At 40.3% G+C, this 16,858-nt stretch overlaps 3 protein-coding genes across 3 annotated transcripts; 2 read left to right on the top strand and 1 right to left on the bottom strand.

The window, feature by feature from the left end:
- Positions 1-43: 43 nt before the first annotated feature.
- LOC126406568 (peroxisomal N(1)-acetyl-spermine/spermidine oxidase-like) lies at positions 44-6,015 on the top strand. Its single transcript, XM_050070922.1, has 10 exons — positions 44-273; positions 741-917; positions 1,350-1,480; positions 1,641-1,828; positions 3,174-3,355; positions 3,985-4,154; positions 4,605-4,690; positions 4,801-4,913; positions 5,068-5,222; positions 5,319-6,015. The coding sequence occupies exons 1-10, from the start codon at positions 120-122 to the stop codon at positions 5,469-5,471; spliced, it is 1,509 nt and encodes a 502-aa protein (XP_049926879.1). The 5' UTR covers positions 44-119; the 3' UTR covers positions 5,472-6,015.
- A 522-nt stretch (positions 6,016-6,537) lies between these two features.
- mtg1 (mitochondrial ribosome-associated GTPase 1) lies at positions 6,538-13,391 on the top strand. Its single transcript, XM_050071863.1, has 11 exons — positions 6,538-6,816; positions 6,955-7,021; positions 8,308-8,410; positions 8,681-8,767; positions 8,887-8,943; positions 10,499-10,589; positions 10,674-10,735; positions 10,833-10,929; positions 11,034-11,115; positions 11,220-11,332; positions 13,109-13,391. The coding sequence occupies exons 1-11, from the start codon at positions 6,714-6,716 to the stop codon at positions 13,204-13,206; spliced, it is 960 nt and encodes a 319-aa protein (XP_049927820.1). The 5' UTR covers positions 6,538-6,713; the 3' UTR covers positions 13,207-13,391.
- A 58-nt stretch (positions 13,392-13,449) lies between these two features.
- sprn (shadow of prion protein) lies at positions 13,450-15,872 on the bottom strand. The gene is made up of 2 exons (XM_050071864.1): positions 15,771-15,872; positions 13,450-15,013 (listed from the first exon to the last, which is right to left on the bottom strand). Exon 2 carries the CDS (start codon positions 15,011-15,013, stop codon positions 14,546-14,548), a length of 468 nt encoding a protein of 155 aa, XP_049927821.1. The 5' UTR covers positions 15,771-15,872; the 3' UTR covers positions 13,450-14,545.
- Positions 15,873-16,858: the final 986 nt, after the last annotated feature.

Here is a 16,858-nt window from a genome sequence, read left to right as displayed (position 1 = left end):
TGAAACTCTTAACCGGAAAGACTTTTTTTTTTTTTTTTTTTTTGTTGTTTTGTTGAGCTTTGGTAATCTTTTTAATCCAGGAAGCCAAGGGACCGTTTGCCCGTAATGGTTAAGCAAGTATGGTTGTGAATGTGAACGCTAAAATAGTTATTATAGGATGCGGGATAGCAGGTATAGCGGCGGCACAGCGGCTCGTTAACGCTGGGTTTCATCATGTGAGGATACTTGAAGCGACTGCAAGGAGCGGAGGAAGAATAAAAACCGCTAGACTGGGTGAGAGCAGCTGTTTACAACTTTGACTGCAGTTTATCTTAATAATAATCGGTTTTACCAAATCACAAAAATACATTTTCTTGGGCAGCCTCTGAGGTCACAGTGTCATTTCTTTGATGGCTTTCCCGTTACCCCTCAATACGTTTTGCAGTGTCTCTGAACCATACGGCACTTTTTATTGTCTTCTACTATTGTAATCTATTTTGTCCTCCTGTGGACACACTAAGCTATATCTTACAGATCCAAACATTGTCTCACCTATTTTTTTTTAAAGTATTGTTCTGTCTTGAGACCAGATGTCCGCTGTAAAACATGTGACTATCTGATAATACAAGAGCTGATTACGCAAGGGTTATACATTATATTACCCTGTTATAAACGAACAGCAATGAAATTTATGTTAGGGGACATAAAAAAACAATAAATAACTTTCTTTTCTGCCACTGCACAATGTTTTCCATCTGCAGGTGATAATATTGTTGAGATAGGGGCAAACTGGATCCATGGACCGTCTGAGGAGAACCCAGTGTTTTGTCTGGCCCGCAAGTACGGGCTGCTGGATCCAGAGGCCCTCACCCCAGAGAACCAGGCCATGGACGTCGAAGGACATCCACCCTGGGTTCCCAATGTCTTCAGCAGTTCAGGTTGCCAGATGTTTTAAAAATCATAGTTTAAGACTGACCACTGACCTCTAGTTCAAATTAATGTGGAGATAATATGAAAGTGTACCACAGAGCTGAAGCAGCCTTTCTCACACTATAAGTAAAAGATAGATATTCACATTCACGTTATTGTGTCTGACCCTTGTAGAAAGAGTTGTTGGTTGATTTCAGACGGATGTTTACACAGCAGTCTTGTACACAAGCCACAAACTAGTCTGGTAGATCAGGTATTTTACTCCTGTGTGTTATTCCTAACCGTCAGTTCCTTTTAAGGTGTTTGCTTTGTAGTGTTGCGTTGTTTCCTTAAACTAATACTGGAATGACAATTTAAGACATGTATAGCCAGTGCCATTGATTATTTACTGTAGGGTGTGATGATATTTTCCTAATTAGTATTCTGTGGGTCGCGTGCAGGTCGGAAGCTGAATGCCGAGGACATCTATCCTGCTCAGGAGTTGTTTATGGAGTTAATTGATGAAAGTTCAGAATTTGAGAGTCAAGGAGGAGAACCCCAGGCCTGTGTGGGAGATTTCATACGTTCGGAGGTACGTTTCTCTCAGTGACTGTAATAATATGTTTATTATCATAGTGGCAGTGTGTTTGTGAGCTACCAATATTTGTGACGCTCCAGCTCAGATGTTGTTGATAATAAATTGCATCTTGCAGGAATAAGGAGTTTGTTTTGTTGCTTGTTGTGTTGCGCAGGCTCGACAACGAGCAGCAGAGAAGTGGAAAGATGTTGATGCAGCCACCAGTTCTCTGAGACTGTGTATGATCAGTACCATGCTGAAGGTGGAGTGCTGTGTTAACGGGACTCACAGCATGGATGAGGTGGGTCTGGGTGCCTTTGGCCTATACAAGACTCTTCCTGGACTGGACTGTACATTTCCAGGGTTCGTACTAACAATTATTTCTATAATCAGTTTCATTAAGTTGTCATTTCCTACATATACATGTTAGTAATTTCATGAGTAAAGGTTTTGCAATAGCTTATCTGATCGTCAACCAAAGGACGCTCCAAGTATTTTTTAATCATGACATAGAATAAAGGCCCATCCATCCATCGTCCACTTCTTCAGGGCTGGGTAGTGGTGGCAGCAGGCTAGGCAAGGTAGTCCACACATCCCTCACCCCAGCAACATTTTCCAGCTCCTCCTGGAGAATTTCCAGGCGCTCCCAGCCCAGATGAAATATATAATCCCTCCAATGTGTTTTGAGTCTACCCAAGGGCCTTCTTAAAGTTAGACATGGCTTGAAAACCTCCAAAATGAAGCGTCCAGGCATCCTGATCAGATGGCTGAACCACCTCAGCAGGCTCTTTTGGACAGGACAGACCAGCCGATCTTCTCCAAGCTCCCTCCCTCTGATAGTACACTTGAATCACCTTACGCTCAGACATTGTGTGACTGGCACAGAAGTCCAGTAAGGAAACACCAATCAGGTTCAGGCCAGGCAGGCCCTCTCAATCACCCTCCTCCAGGTTTCTCCATTGTTGCACATGTAAACGTTGGAGTCCCCCAGCAGTACTCCGAACTGCTGTTTGGTGCGAAAGTACAAACAACAGTCATACTTCATCCCAGCAGCTTGCGGTCGTATAAAGGCAACCTTTATGTTCCCCCAGTAGAACTCCGAGACAGCGATGCTCAGCCAGAGGCTTGTGAGTGTCCTCACACCCACATGGCACCTCTCACCCTGGGCAACTCCTGAAAAGTCCAGCCCCTCCAGGAGTTTGGTTCCAGAGCCAGTGCTATACTTAGGAGCCCAGTACCCCTAGTCGGTACTGTTCCACCTCCTGTTCCAGCTCTGGTTTCTGCCACTAGAGAGATGATGTTCCATGTCCCTAGAACCAGTTGGATGCCAGGGGTCAGCACGCCTACGTCCCCACCTTTGCCTTTCTCCTGGTGACAATGCCCCCAATCTCAATGCCTACCCCTGCGAGTGGTGGACCCTCTGGATGACAACTGGCTCCAGGAGGGGGGCCCAGTAGTTTTACCTGACACAGACAGGGAAGACACTGTAAGAATTCAGCATATTGGCAGTACATCACTCAGACAGTTAATTAACTGGTTGTTTCAGCATACATGTGCATATCTAACTGACTTTTTTTTTTTTTTAAGATTATTTTGATATTTCGCTGCAGCGAGGCAATGCCTCTGTACATGGGGTGCCGGCACTGTCCACTAGGCTACCGACGCCCCATGTCTAACTGACTGAAACATCATTTTCTTTCTTATGCAGTGGCTATGAAGGTCTGATCAAGAACTTGATGTCGGAGCTCCCCAGTGATTTGGTGACCTACAATCAGCCTGTTCACTGTGTCCACTGGAACAACACAGAGAAGAGAGAGAGCCCTGTGATGATCGAGTGTGATGATGGGGAGAAGGTTGCCGCTGATCACGTGATTGTCACAATACCTCTAGGTAGAATCAGACGTGTATTCAACTACTTAAACATTTTAGTTTCTGTTTCTAATATAAACATTTTAATTACTAAATCCTGTCACTAACTTCAGTCTCAAGTGTAACATCTCTCTAATTCTGCACATTAGTCGCAGTTAAACATGATGTACTGTTTTCTGCTGCTTTTGATGTGTTTATGAAATGTGCATTTCTGATGTAGTTTTAATCAGAGATCAAGCTACTCAGTACTGAACTAGAGTTGCAACCATTAATGCATTAATCGATTAGTGGTCAACTGTTTAATTAATCACCAACTAATTTGATAATCGATATATTGCTTTGAGTAATGTTTTAAGACAAAAAAAAAAAAAAAATCTCCAGCATCTTAATAGTGAATATTTTCTGGTTTCTTTACTCATCGATCACAGTTTACTGAATATCTTTGGGTTGTGCACAAAATAAGACACTTGATGATGTAATCTTGAGCTTTGAGAAATGCTGTTCGAAATTTTTCACCATTTTCTGACAAAGATTATTCGAGAAAATAATAATCAACAGATTAATAGACAATAAAAATAACAGGTAGTTGCAGCCCTATACTGCATAACATAGCATAACATAACTTGTTCTGGTTTGCTCTGTTTGTTCAGGATACCTGAAGAAGCACCATTCAACCCTGTTTCGTCCTCCTCTCCCTCTGCACAAGCTACACTCTGTCCGGAGACTTGGTTTTGGAACAAATAATAAAATATTTGTGGAGTTTGATTCACCGTGGTGGGATGCTGACTGTGAGGTCATCTACCTGGTGTGGGAAGATGAGGTAAGACATGTATGTAAAGGTGTAATACACTCTGGATTAAGTTACACATGAAATGTATTTTAAAAAAAAAAACAATACTAAATCATGTAAATTTTGATCAATCAATCAATCAATTTTATTTATAAAGCCCAATATCACAAATCACAGTTTGCCTCACAGGGCTAAATGTGATGTGGATAAAGCCTTTGCAAAGAGTATTTCAATTATTTTTAAAGCAATCAAAGGATGAGGAATCACCCAGGCTTGTTGAAAGAGATCAAGGGTCTGAGTTTGAGGCTGGTTTGGCTCAAGTCGGAGTCTTTGGTGTGGTCCACAACCATACTATTTGGTCTATTTCTCCACCCACATGCATCCCAAAAATGTTTTATGTTTCTGCAACTAGTTAGCAAAAAAAAATCGAACAGACAGGATCATTTGAACTGATCTGTTTTATCTCTTGTCATGATTCAGGATGTCATGGTGGACCAGGTGCCAGATGTGCAGAGGTCCTGGATGAAGAAGTTGTTTGGCTTCACTGTGCTGAAACCCACTGAGAGGTCAGCAACCACAAATGCTGCTGCTTGCCTTGTTCATGTTGTATTTAATGGAAAATAACTGGTGAATACATTGATTAGGAAGGCAGTAATGTTTTTGGTTTACCTTTCAGGTATGGCCATGTTCTGTGCGGCTGGATTGCTGGGCATGAGTCAGAGTATATGGAGACACTGTCTGAACAGGAGGTCACACACACCATCACACAACTCATCCGCAGATTTACAGGTGAGTCTAAATAAGTCGCATGCATTGGGATACACTTCTCCTCCATTCAGAGTGAATCATCCTCAGCAGGATGTTAATATTTTCTAAAAATGTTTCCGAGCCCTGATCATTTTAGATCTTTGTCAGCACTCGCAGACTAACTCTGTGTATTTAGGAAATCCTACCATCACCCCGAGGAGAGTCCTGCGCTCCCAGTGGTTTCATGACCCCTGGACATGTGGATCGTACTCTCACCCAGGAATAGGCTGTTCAGCGCAGGACCTGGAGAACATGAGGGAGCCCCTGCCTACAAAGGGATCACAGTCACAGGTACCTACTGTACATTTCCAAACACAAACACACACCAACTCAGAAATAATTAACCAAGGTGTAAGACTCTGTACTGTAACCTTTGATCTTTCTCAGCCCCTGCAGGTGCTGTTTGCTGGAGAGGCCACTCATCCATACTACTACTCCACCGTCCATGGAGCTCTTCTCACTGGGTGGAGAGAGGCTGACAGACTCATCTCTCACTACTCTTCCATGCGTGCACCTGAGCCGCTCAGATCAAAGCTTTAAAAGAACTGCACTGCTGTGATGAAAAGAGATTTATCAGATTTATAGCCAAAATTTTTATCTTATTCATACTATGATCTCAGAGTTGATTTGGAGGATGGTGTGAGAGCTGCTGTTTATTTAATGCAGTCAGTGCAATGTATAAAGTGCCCCAGCCAGTGACGTGTGATACTGCTGACCTTATGCTGTTCAGTGCACAGTTCTTTCTTTTTTTGGGCGGTTGGTGAGAGGGTGGCAAAGGTGGGCTTGGTTGATGACGAAAGCTGCCCACTTGGCACTCAAAACTTTGCACTCAAATGTCAAGTTTGGACCTGAATCAGTCAACAACACTATTAAATACCCATATATATTGCTTTTCAACTGAAAAAAATCAATGCAATTATAAGATTTCCATTGTCTTGTTATAATAGTGATTGAACTCCATGCTGTTTTCAACTTTCTGCTTTGCTGATCTGATTATTTTCTGTCCATTGATTGTAATCAACCATCAGATTCTATTGATAAATAAGACATTTCTCAATAAACTATTTTTACAGTTCTGTCTTAAGTCATTGAGTTAATTGATTCCTACATGTATGTGCAAAACATTGTATAAAGTTCAGTCTCACTTATTTAAATATTCAAAATAATCATTATTTTATTGTTTTTATTATTATTATCATTATTATTATTATTATTATTCACCGAGCTCACCAGAGATGGAGGTCAACCCGAGAGCTCTGTTGTAGTTATTTTGCAGAAAGTAATAACTGCATACATTATAGATTCTAGATTCACTGGGGCCTGTCATAACTTCCTTAACCCACTGGTCAGAATAGCCAGAAAAGCATGCTGGCTTGCATTCTGCAAAATCCGACCAGATGTAATGGAACATACTGGTATTTTTGGCATACTGTATTTGCCATAGTAGCATATGTATTGGGACGTACTAATTTTTTTTTTTTCTGGCATATACGACACAGTATGGTTGTATGATTTTTATCCGGCAAGTGGCAGTAACTCTCCCATTAGCGAAAAACTGCAAAAAAAAAAGAAAACGTAGAAGAAGTGGTCTCACACCGGAACGAACGAAGCTGTTTGACTAGAGATGCTAGTCGGCATGTAAACACAGAGGCACATCATGACCAACACGTCCGAGCCACCGCAGCAAGATGCTAAACTTTAGCCAGATACTTTGTAGCTAGCCGGGTCATAATAATAATTCCGTACACACAAACCACGGTCACATATAGACGAGCAGCCGCCATGAAACTGCACGAGGCGCTCCGTAATGTCAGCAAGTTCAGGACCGTGTTCGACTTTGGAGGACGGGAAGTGGCTCACTGGTTCCCCGGACACATGGCTAAAGGTGACAGTTTTGCTTTAAGTGATCTCTAGAGTATATCAGGTGTATGCACCACGAATATAAATGTTTGTATTTGTGTAAAGCAGGTAATTCCGTGTGTAATATAAGTTACTATAACAGTTTTCACCTGACTGTGTGCAGGACTGAAGCAGATGAGAGCCAGCCTGAAGAGTGTGGACTGTATCATAGAGATCCATGATGCCAGAATATCCTTTATTCTCTACTGCACTGTTGGTAGAATATAACAATGCAAAGTGTCTTTTTGTTATTTATATGTAAGGAATTCTGGTTATTTTATCATATTATCATTGGTAGTGCCAGAAAATGCCTGCTGTTTTATTTATTTAACACTGTTCAAAACAAGGTTACACATTTCTTTACAAAGCACACAGCCAGAGAAGAAATGTAGAATAAACTAATGAATCTAAATATAAAGTGAGGCACTGTGAGCGTTATAATTTCGACTTTTAATTTATTTAATTTAATGGAATTTAATCAACATTTTCTGGTAGAGGATATTAATTCTTGACACCAGACTCACCAACTACAGCAAAGATGCCATATAATAAAACAAACAAGTTTAATTTGTGTTTCCAGTTGTCCACTAAACAATTTAGGATACTATACTTTTGATTTTGTTTGGATAAGATTAGTAAGTCTTGTTTTCAAATGCCCAATTTGGTTATTTATCTTTCTTTGAGTTGAACAGCACCCACCAGCTCTTTTTACTTTGTAGTTAGTTTGCCTCACATTTTGTTTGTAATTTTAATCCTAACTTCCTTTATTCATAAATAACTTTATTTTATAAAAAGCATCTGGTTTTATGATGCTTCCCTCTCCCTTTAAGAGCTGCGTTGTAAATAATCACAAATCAGTTTGAAATGATAAAAAATATCCTTTGTTGACCAGAATTAATCCAATCTGTTTTTAATAGAGTTCACTGAAGGAGCCCTCACTACATCCTCTGGAAGCCTTACTGCACAAAGTGTGAAGAAGTTTTTTCTCTTTGTAGAGAAAATTGGAAATAATTTTAAGGAGTTCCTTCTTAAATCATATCTATATTATTCCAAAAGTGGATGACGGGCTCAGCCAAAATATCATGTTCTCTGTGAACAAGCGTAGAGATCTCGATCATCTCGATCCTGTACGCTAGAGGTGGTAAATCTCCTCTCCACATGTGACAACTTTTTAAAACCTTTTTTAAATGAATCAGGTTAAAACACATTTCTAAAATATATAAAATAAAAAAGTGCCATCAACCTCACAGAATTCAGGAGTATAGGAGCTCTAACAGCAAAGAAACATTTACCTTTGTGATTAAGTCCAGACCTTGGTACAGCCAGAAAGAAAGCACTTGTAGATTAGAAGTAACAGCCACCACAAGGATCACTGAATTACAGCTATCTCTTCCCCACTACAGTTAAAAATCTGAGCCTCATTTTAATGCAGAGATAAAATGAGAACTGTTAGATTTTTCTTTAACATTAAGGACATCCCCTTCTCGGGAAGAAACCCTGTGTTTCAGGAGACTCTAGATGTCAGACCCCATCTGCTGGTCCTCAACAAGATGGACCTCGCTGATCTGTCCAACAAGCAGGTCAAAAGTCTTGCTATTATTTTTGTAAAGTTGCATGTCATCACGTGTACGCACTAAACTCTTCCTTTCCTGCTGCAACTAATAATATGTCCTGCTTGTTTTACAGTGCTATTCTGTGTGTATATATATATGTAACTACTGCCTTTAGTGCTTTTAAAAATAGCTTTTTCTTTTCCAGGTTTTAAATTGCATGTCCTGTTCTTGTTCTCTTAAACTCTTGTAGTCTTGTTTTAAATTATTTTAAACTGTTACTTTACATTTGCCCTGCAGAGAATCCTGAAGGCGTTAGAAAAAAACAGGGTGAGGAATGTTCTCTTCACAGACTGTTTAAAGCAGAGAGATGACAACATCAAAAAGGTAAAAATCTTCTCTGGATACTTAACGTTTGACTGTGTGCAGACGTGTTCTCAGCTCATCTAACATAAAAAGTATGAACATGAATGTGCAAATTACTGCTGCTTGTCATTTTTCTGCAGTTGGTGCCAACGGTGGTGGAAATGATTGAGAGCCAACCACGCTTTAACAGAGCTGAGGTATGATTACTGAAGGCAGTTTGATAATATATTTCATCTACTTTCAGCTTTGAGAGAAACAAGTTAAAAATTGTAGCCCAATAGGCATTTTACAGCTGCCGGGGCAATAAGCTACATATGATAGAAGAAGTATAAAACATAAATAAAAGGACATAGCCTCACAGAGCTATGATCAATGCTAACCAAAATACTGTAAGTTTTTTCTGTCGCCTTAGTGGAGCTGAAACCACATGGAACCATTTATTTACACTTTTTTGTCAATTATATTTGTATGTTTTTCAGCTTTTAAGGTGTTAGAAGCCAATAGGTTGGCCGTACTCTAACCCAGGGGTTCTCAAGCTTTTGTAACTTAAGGCCCACTTCTTGGCTGTTATAAAATTTCCAAGAACCACCTTCCCAAATACATGAGAGAAACACAACATGACAAAATAAGGAGGAAAAACAAACTGGGCAGTAAATATGTGTTATGCAACTGTCAGCTGTTAATGTTAATGACGTTTCATTGTGCCTGAAGCTCGTACATTTTCCTTAGGAAATATTCTTGTGACTTTCCAGCACATCCCGGCTGCTTTGTGTTGAAGCGTCTCTGGAGCTTTGATGGTTTAAGCGCCTCATGTGACAGGATTTCACCACATCCAACACACTGTGCTGTCAGCTCAGCATCACTGCCTGACTCTGTGAATCCAAATTTAAAGGCATGCTGTGCAGGACTTTTTACTTACAGTTTGTAAACACGACATTCAAACTTGGCCCCTCCTCTTTGGCTCAACGAGACTAAGAGAGCAGCGGTGGTCAAGCGAGCTAGAGAATAAATTCATAGGAAGTTAGGGAGGACAAAGCAGTGAATCAGAGAAATAAAAATGTATTGTTTCACGGCGGTTACATTCTAAAGCACAAGTAAACACACACACACCTCGGCACAACCCTGCAGGAATGTGCTGCATTGCTGGATTTTGTGTGAATTCATGCTGTCCATTTCTCAACTCTGAGTGTGTGTGGCTCAACCTGCAGCTCGCATCCACATAGCAGAGGAGAGAGGCAGCTGGTTGCTTCGTTTTTATAGAGTCCACTACTCAAAGGTTGATGACCAGAAATGTCTCAAATAAATCAAAATAAGTAGAAAATAAAGGCAGACGGCACACTTTCTTTAGATACAGACACTGCCACACACTGTCATGCTGCAAGTGATGATTGTGAGGGATTACTTTTGTATGAGAATTTTTTTAATCTCGCCTAGTATACCTTTAATGTATTCGTGGTCATATTTCCTCACCACATGCTTTGGAGCTTTTAAGGTTGTCTCCCACATCACCTGTCTGGCTCAAAAAATGATCTATTTTGTGTCACTATACTCCAGACAACGTCAGCTCAGTGATAAAATATATGTGTCTCTACCTGATGATGTGTCATGACTGGCACGGTGATATCCAAAAGTAACTTGTCATTGAAATTAAGCATTTTAAATTGATGTTTTTAATTCATGTTCTTGAGCACATTTAGCTTTATAAATAGCTTTATAAATTGCCAAAAAAACTTTGTCATGTAAATCTTTCAGAATACAAATTACTGCCTGATGGTGATTGGAGTGCCCAACGTTGGGAAGTCGTCTCTTATTAACTCACTGAGAAGAACAAACTTGAAAAAAGGTATGTGTAATAAAGCAGCTGTTGGACAGTGATTCAGTTTGATCACCTCCTCAGTGATAAATATTCGGTGCTGTTATATTTCAGGTCGTGCATCTCGAGTAGGCGGAGAGCCAGGTATAACTAAAGCAGTCCTGACTAAAATACAGGTGAGTGTAGAGGACATGTTTGTCTTTGTGTATATGTGTTCATGGGTTCATTGTGTGTGCACATCTGCGCAGTATTTGTAGCTGTCTGTGTCCTCAGGTGTGTGAGCGACCCATAATGCACCTGTTGGACACGCCAGGAGTCTTGCCTCCGAAGATTGAGAGTGTTGAAACAGGCATGAAGCTGGCGTTATGTGGTGAGTACGACTACTGTCATTCAGGAAACACAGTGTGGAAACATCATCAGGTTTTTCCAGTGTCTTCAACAAGTATTTTAATATTTTTTTCTTTCCCTCTCCAGGAACTATTCTGGACCATTTAGTGGGTGAAGACATAATCGCTGACTACTTACTGTATTCCCTGAACAGGCTTGAGAAGTTCAGGTATGGTAGAAAGAATATTTTTACATGGTCAGTGTCGTACTTTTATCACATTGCTGTGATTGCTTACTGTACCTGTGTGTGTGTGTGTGTGTGTGTGTGTGCAGTTACGTAGAGAAATACGACCTCCAAGAGCCAAGCGATGACATTCAGCATGTCCTCAAACGTATTGCTGTAAAACTTGGAATGACACAACGGGTCAAAGCCATTACTGGAGTCGGTAAGAAAGTGCTATTCCTACAGATAGTCCTGCTACACACAGTATTACTGATCAGTTATTATATTAGTTCACTTATTTGCTTTCAAGCCAGTTTGTTAGTTTGATGACCATCCATAATAAAATGAAATAGACTGAGAGTAGGGCTGACATTCACACTTGTATCAGCGGCTGAATCCAAATGTCTGGACTTCACCGCACTTGCAGACTTTGTGGGTGCGTTCCCGGGAAGTCTGGGGCTGTCCAAATCCACAATTCAACCAGTCCACAAGTGGTCATAAAGTAGCCTTTCTGCAGACTTCCAGAGAGTCTGCTTGGGGTGAAGACTTCACTGATTCAACTGGCCACAATTCATTGCAATACAGACGTGACATGGTAGTTTATTTTACAATAGCCAACTAAAAAACAAAACTTATGTGTCTGTAGAACAGTTACTGTAGCCTATTGAAGCAATACTTGAACCATGTATGCCAAAAAATAATATTCAACATCATGATACATAAATATGTAGAAATATGGGCTATAGAGGGGAATCAAAATGCATTGTATAATTGCAGCCTACCCTACAGGTTGCACAGTGTAATGCCAAATATAAAGGCTGGAAAAGTGGCTGAAAAAGAACAAAAGTAGATCTTGTGATGTAACTAACAGGCCTATCTGATTTATTTAGTCATAGCTTGGTCCTTATTCACAAACATCTCTGTATTTAAATGTCTGCAGTCTGTATGTTCGTTCACTCACAAAACAACCATGTAGATGGAATTTATATCTTGTTATCTGCAGGGACAGATGAGCAGACAAAATATGACAGCAGTTACAATGATTGTAACGGTTGCTTGAATGTTTCCATGGCAGTGAGTAAAAGTCTCAAAGGCTGTATATTAGTAGCTTGCCTAGCCCTCGCAGACTTGTGATGACGGTGATATTGTCACAGTACATACAACAGAAGTCCGCGAGAGCTCAGTCGGTAAGTCCTGAGGGCGGACGTTTAGATTTAGCCAGTGTAGCAGGACGGTCAGAGCAGCGGCCACTGTTGGAATTGCAACTGCTCTAGTGGGCTGACTTCAGTATAAACTTGTGTATAAACAACTGACTTGCGCCAAGGTGCAAACTCACTGAAGTGAGGTTCTGCAGTAACAACAAGCAATGGAGTAGTAACGTTACATGTTCAAATAAGCAATCCATTAATTTTTAGAATATTACCCTAACTGTTATTTCCCTGTTTCTTTTGTTGCCATTAATTGCATGTTTGTTAAAACATGATGTTCTGTAGCTGCCTCCAAAGAACGAGTGGGAGCTGCTGCTCAGCAGACAGCAGATCTGCATATTTTCACATCTAACTCTGTGAATTAAGATTTTATTTTGACCAAACCAGAGTTGGTGATTGTTGGAACAGTAAATGATGAAAGAATTAGGTGACTAACAACACTGACTGAGACAGTTTTGGTGAGTTTTATTTTGTTTCTAAGTTTGAATTGAGTGTGTTTGACGATGAGTTCTGATTTATCATTAATTTTAGTTAAGTTAAAGAGAGAAATATGGATTGAAAAATAGGTGTAATAATAGGCACAAACAGAGTTCTCAAACTGTGTGACACACTTTACAGTCCCACTGGTGTGTTGTCACCATAGCATCGAACAACAGTCGCCATTTTCTTTTGTACTCTCTCTCTCGCAAACAGTTCAATGCCCGCTCTACCCTCATTCTATTTCTATGTCACCATCACAGAAACATTGTAAAGATAAGTCCCAATATGAAAATGTTCCTCGTCTCCCTCAGGGAACATCACCATCACTGTCCCAAACTACACAGCAGCAGCTTACAATTTCATCAGAGCCTTCAGGAAAGGAGAGCTGGGACAAGTAATGCTGGACTGACCTCAGACATTTTAACGAAGACAACCGGGGAGTGTTTCTAGGTTTTACCAGCGCTGCCCCACAAAAGCATCACCAAGGGAAGTCCATCTCTGTCCTCATTTCAGGGACATGATGCAGTCTGTTTTGTTTATAAATGTTATGTAAGAAAGCACTGTATCCTTTGTAAATAAAAGAATCAAACTGGACTCAGATACCACATTTTTTTAGCGTTGCCTTTGGAATACATGAGGCAGAAATCTGACGTGGTGTAAACAGGATATTTATTAGCATAAAGACAGTGATAACAAACTCTTAATTTATTATGTACATAAGTGTTGTACAATGTCAGAGAGTGCACTTATTGATATGGAACAGTCTGTTGCTCCTGAGTGTCTACTGCAGGTAAAAAAAATCTCTCCTGGGACGATGGACAGCCCATCAGAGACATGAATAACTGAGAGCAGCAGCTTGTTTTCTAGTGTCCCTCGCAGACATGACGTGGCTTAATTTCAGGTATTATAAAAGGGTATGGATTGCACAGAGATTCAAGATGATTGTGGGAATGCACTTTAGCTTTTTCAACAAACAATACTCTCATTTGCCTTGTCTGATGGTAGAGAATCATCTTTATGGCTGCAGATGGGACTGCCTTAATACATAGATCTTTAAATCCAGTGGTGAATTCAGTTCTGCAGATAGAGTGAAAAACTTCCAAAAATTGTAATTTTTTTTCTGTCTCAAAACAAAAAGTTGAATTGAAGATTATAAAAATTGCTGGGGGATGTTGTATTTTCAATAATGCTGGTGCAAACTTGGTGCTTTGACTCCGAGAAAATTTTTTGGAATGTCTTAAAGTGTTAGCAGGCTTTATATTTAGCCCCAAGTTTGCTTAATACATACAAATTATTTGGCTCAGTTGTACTCATGCTGGTCATTTACTTTGCACCTTTTTGTGCATATTATGAAAATAAAGATTTTTAAGATACAGTTGAGATTGGCAGTACACTTACAAAGGTTATTCATTTTCTGATTTTCAGAATTAGATCAGGAATCAAGCTTTAAGGAAGCAAAGGAGTTCGGCCCCAGTTTCTGTCACACACATGTAGATTTGACACTGACGGAGATGAAATGTCTCATTAAATACTGTGCTGGTTATGTACATTTGTCTCTTGGTATAGATTAGAAGTGTAAAATCATACAGTACAGTGATGTTTTTGTAATTGTCCTTCCCCCACTGTGTTGCACCTAACTGGTCGTTCCACTGCAGGTCCAGCCAGTCCTACACATTACAGTCAGATCCAGAGCAGAAGCTCAGTCATAGACTGATTCAGGAATTCATCCTAAAAAATAAGCTGAGCATCTACAGTATAGTGTCCACCAAGAGTCCATAGTTTGGGTAAAATGTTGCAATAATGATATAAACCAGCTGAGAGAGAGAAGATCCATTTTGAGTTGAGCCTGACATGAGTGCATCAAAGTAATTGGTCCTGTTGTAGTAATCCAGCTCTTCGTCTGAGCTGTCGGCGTTGCTGCGGCGGTAGGCAGAGGCGTACCATTTCTCCGCTGTTAAGGCCACCGCTGCCCCTGCTGCTGCCGCCGCTGCCACCCTCACTGGAGACGAGCGCCCTGCGGCCCTGAAGCGGGAGCGGGTCCCACCGTAGGAGCCTGCTCCCCGGTAACTCCCCGCTGTGGAGCTGCGGGAGTGGGTGCCCCGAGAGGAACCCCGGGACCCTCCACGACCGCCCTTGGACAGCACCGGCTCACACAGGAAAGCAGAGAGCAGGAGGCAAGTCCAGCATGTTGCAAGCACCTGGTTCATCCCTGACATCTGTGCAGGAGGAATACATAATGTAGCAAACAATCAAACCTGAGGAATATCTGCACCTTTAATGTGTGAAATGGAGAAATCACCCATCTGTCTTGAGTATGTAGGCGTTAAACACACAGACATCTTTTGATTTGAGGTTGCAGGACAGTCAGTGCTTTCTATTTACTGGTCAATTCTGTATGAATAATCACAACATCACCCTAAACTGCTGTAACATAATATACCAGCAGCACTGATGAAGTATTTTCACACTGCTGGTGGACAAATATGAGATGTCCGTGTGGTGTTCAGTGTTGTTGTCTTCATAAAGACATTTCTGTGTTGCAGATTGCCCCTCTCCATTAAAGTAGGTCAGTATAAAAATAAACATGCTCACCAGAGAACATTGCTGCTGGCTTTCAGCCTTCATACACTTGAAATAAAAAACATTCTGTCTTAGGATGAATAAGAAAAAATAAATAAATATGGCATTGTCAGTACCTAATAGGCAATCATCTGAAATGTATTACTGAGCTCTAACAAGAAACTGTATCATTGAGTAGAAATGTACAATACATTTTCACTATTATCCGTGCAGTGATATAATAAAACGATTTGTAGATGCATGCATGCATGATGTCCCTATTATCATAAATCAGCCTGAACGCTTCTGTGCTGTAGCCTGAAGGAATCACACCACCGTTTATAAAGAAACACATTGTCGCCATACACACCCACGTCCCCGTGTAACCAGTATATCCTGATGTTCGGTGCTTACCTTATTTCCGTGTGTTTTATCCTTCCTTGTGTTTTGGCACTCGGTGGAAAGAGGAGAAGGGGTTGTCACGGACGATGCAGGCTCGTTCACGCAGAAGAACACCAGAACGCGCCGCGCGCTCACAGGCACATCTGAAGAGATGCTGCTTTATGAATCTAATCAAAAGCTTCTTGGATGGGGAGCCTTTAATATTAGTTTTTCTTTTTCTAAGGTGTTCACTGGATTATTTCTACACGTATTCTATGTATGAATGGAAATGGAAAAGGGAAGCTTGCTGTTGATTAAAATCCCTAACTTAATTTATTATTATTATTATTATTATGTATGTATGTGATCTTTTCATAAATGAATAAGGGCTTAGGTTTTATTTTCACACTAGGGAGGCACCTATGAGGCTGAGATTTAGAGGCCCTCTGACAGAAAATTTTCAGCATCAAACACTTAATTTTCTATGTTATGGTGTTTTTTATGCACCGATGTGTACCTTTTCTGCAGCATCAGTCTAGTCAAAATAAAAGTCCTCTGCTACTTTCATATTTTTAATATTATTTTCATTTCAATTCAGTTCAATAGAACTTTATTTATATCAAAGGAAATTCTTGTGCCAGAGAATGCTTCAAATTACACAAAGTACAATAACCACAATTTTAATCACTCACAACCAATACCAACCACACAACCAGTGGGTTCCCCAGGTCAGGGTCACTTGGCCCAGCTTTATAACAGTAGAGTATTAAATATCTGGCAAAATATACAAGATAGTGGTGTTTGAAGAAGCAAAAGCAAAAACCGGTGCCTAACAGAGTAACAATAGGAGTATGATAAGTACAAGAGTTACTAAAAAAAAAAACTGGTGGAAAAAGCAGACTGCTCCTTATAACCAACGTTATATTGAATATGACATACAATGAAGAGTAGCATTGCACACAACCCAGAAAATGATATTACAAACACAAAATATTTAGGGGAATGTGTCCCCTGTGTCCCACTCGTAATCTGCACCAATGTAGGCTCCTGCCCATTTTAACCAACATGTGTATCTGTTTATTCTTTAAAATATTTTTTTATGTAAAAAAATAAATAAATAA

Source organism: Epinephelus moara, chromosome 19, assembly GCF_006386435.1.
Source record: "Epinephelus moara isolate mb chromosome 19, YSFRI_EMoa_1.0, whole genome shotgun sequence".
NCBI classification, from domain to species: Eukaryota; Metazoa; Chordata; class Actinopteri; order Perciformes; family Serranidae; genus Epinephelus; species Epinephelus moara.
This window is presented reverse-complemented; position numbering and strand designations above follow the sequence as displayed.

Excerpts from the sequence above, each read along its gene's own strand:
- sprn (XM_050071864.1), bottom strand. The coding sequence starts at position 15,013 with ATGTCAGGGATGAACCAGGTGCTTGCAACATGCTGGACTTGCCTCCTG.
- LOC126406568 (XM_050070922.1), top strand. The coding sequence starts at position 120 with ATGGTTGTGAATGTGAACGCTAAAATAGTTATTATAGGATGCGGGATA. Across the intron at positions 274-740 it reads AATAAAAACCGCTAGACTGG|GTGATAATATTGTTGAGATA; the intron begins GTGAGAGCAGCT and ends TTCCATCTGCAG. Across the intron at positions 4,691-4,800 it reads GTGCTGAAACCCACTGAGAG|GTATGGCCATGTTCTGTGCG; the intron begins GTCAGCAACCAC and ends TTTACCTTTCAG.
- mtg1 (XM_050071863.1), top strand. The coding sequence starts at position 6,714 with ATGAAACTGCACGAGGCGCTCCGTAATGTCAGCAAGTTCAGGACCGTG. Across the intron at positions 6,817-6,954 it reads CCCCGGACACATGGCTAAAG|GACTGAAGCAGATGAGAGCC; the intron begins GTGACAGTTTTG and ends GACTGTGTGCAG. Across the intron at positions 10,930-11,033 it reads CATGAAGCTGGCGTTATGTG|GAACTATTCTGGACCATTTA; the intron begins GTGAGTACGACT and ends TTCCCTCTCCAG.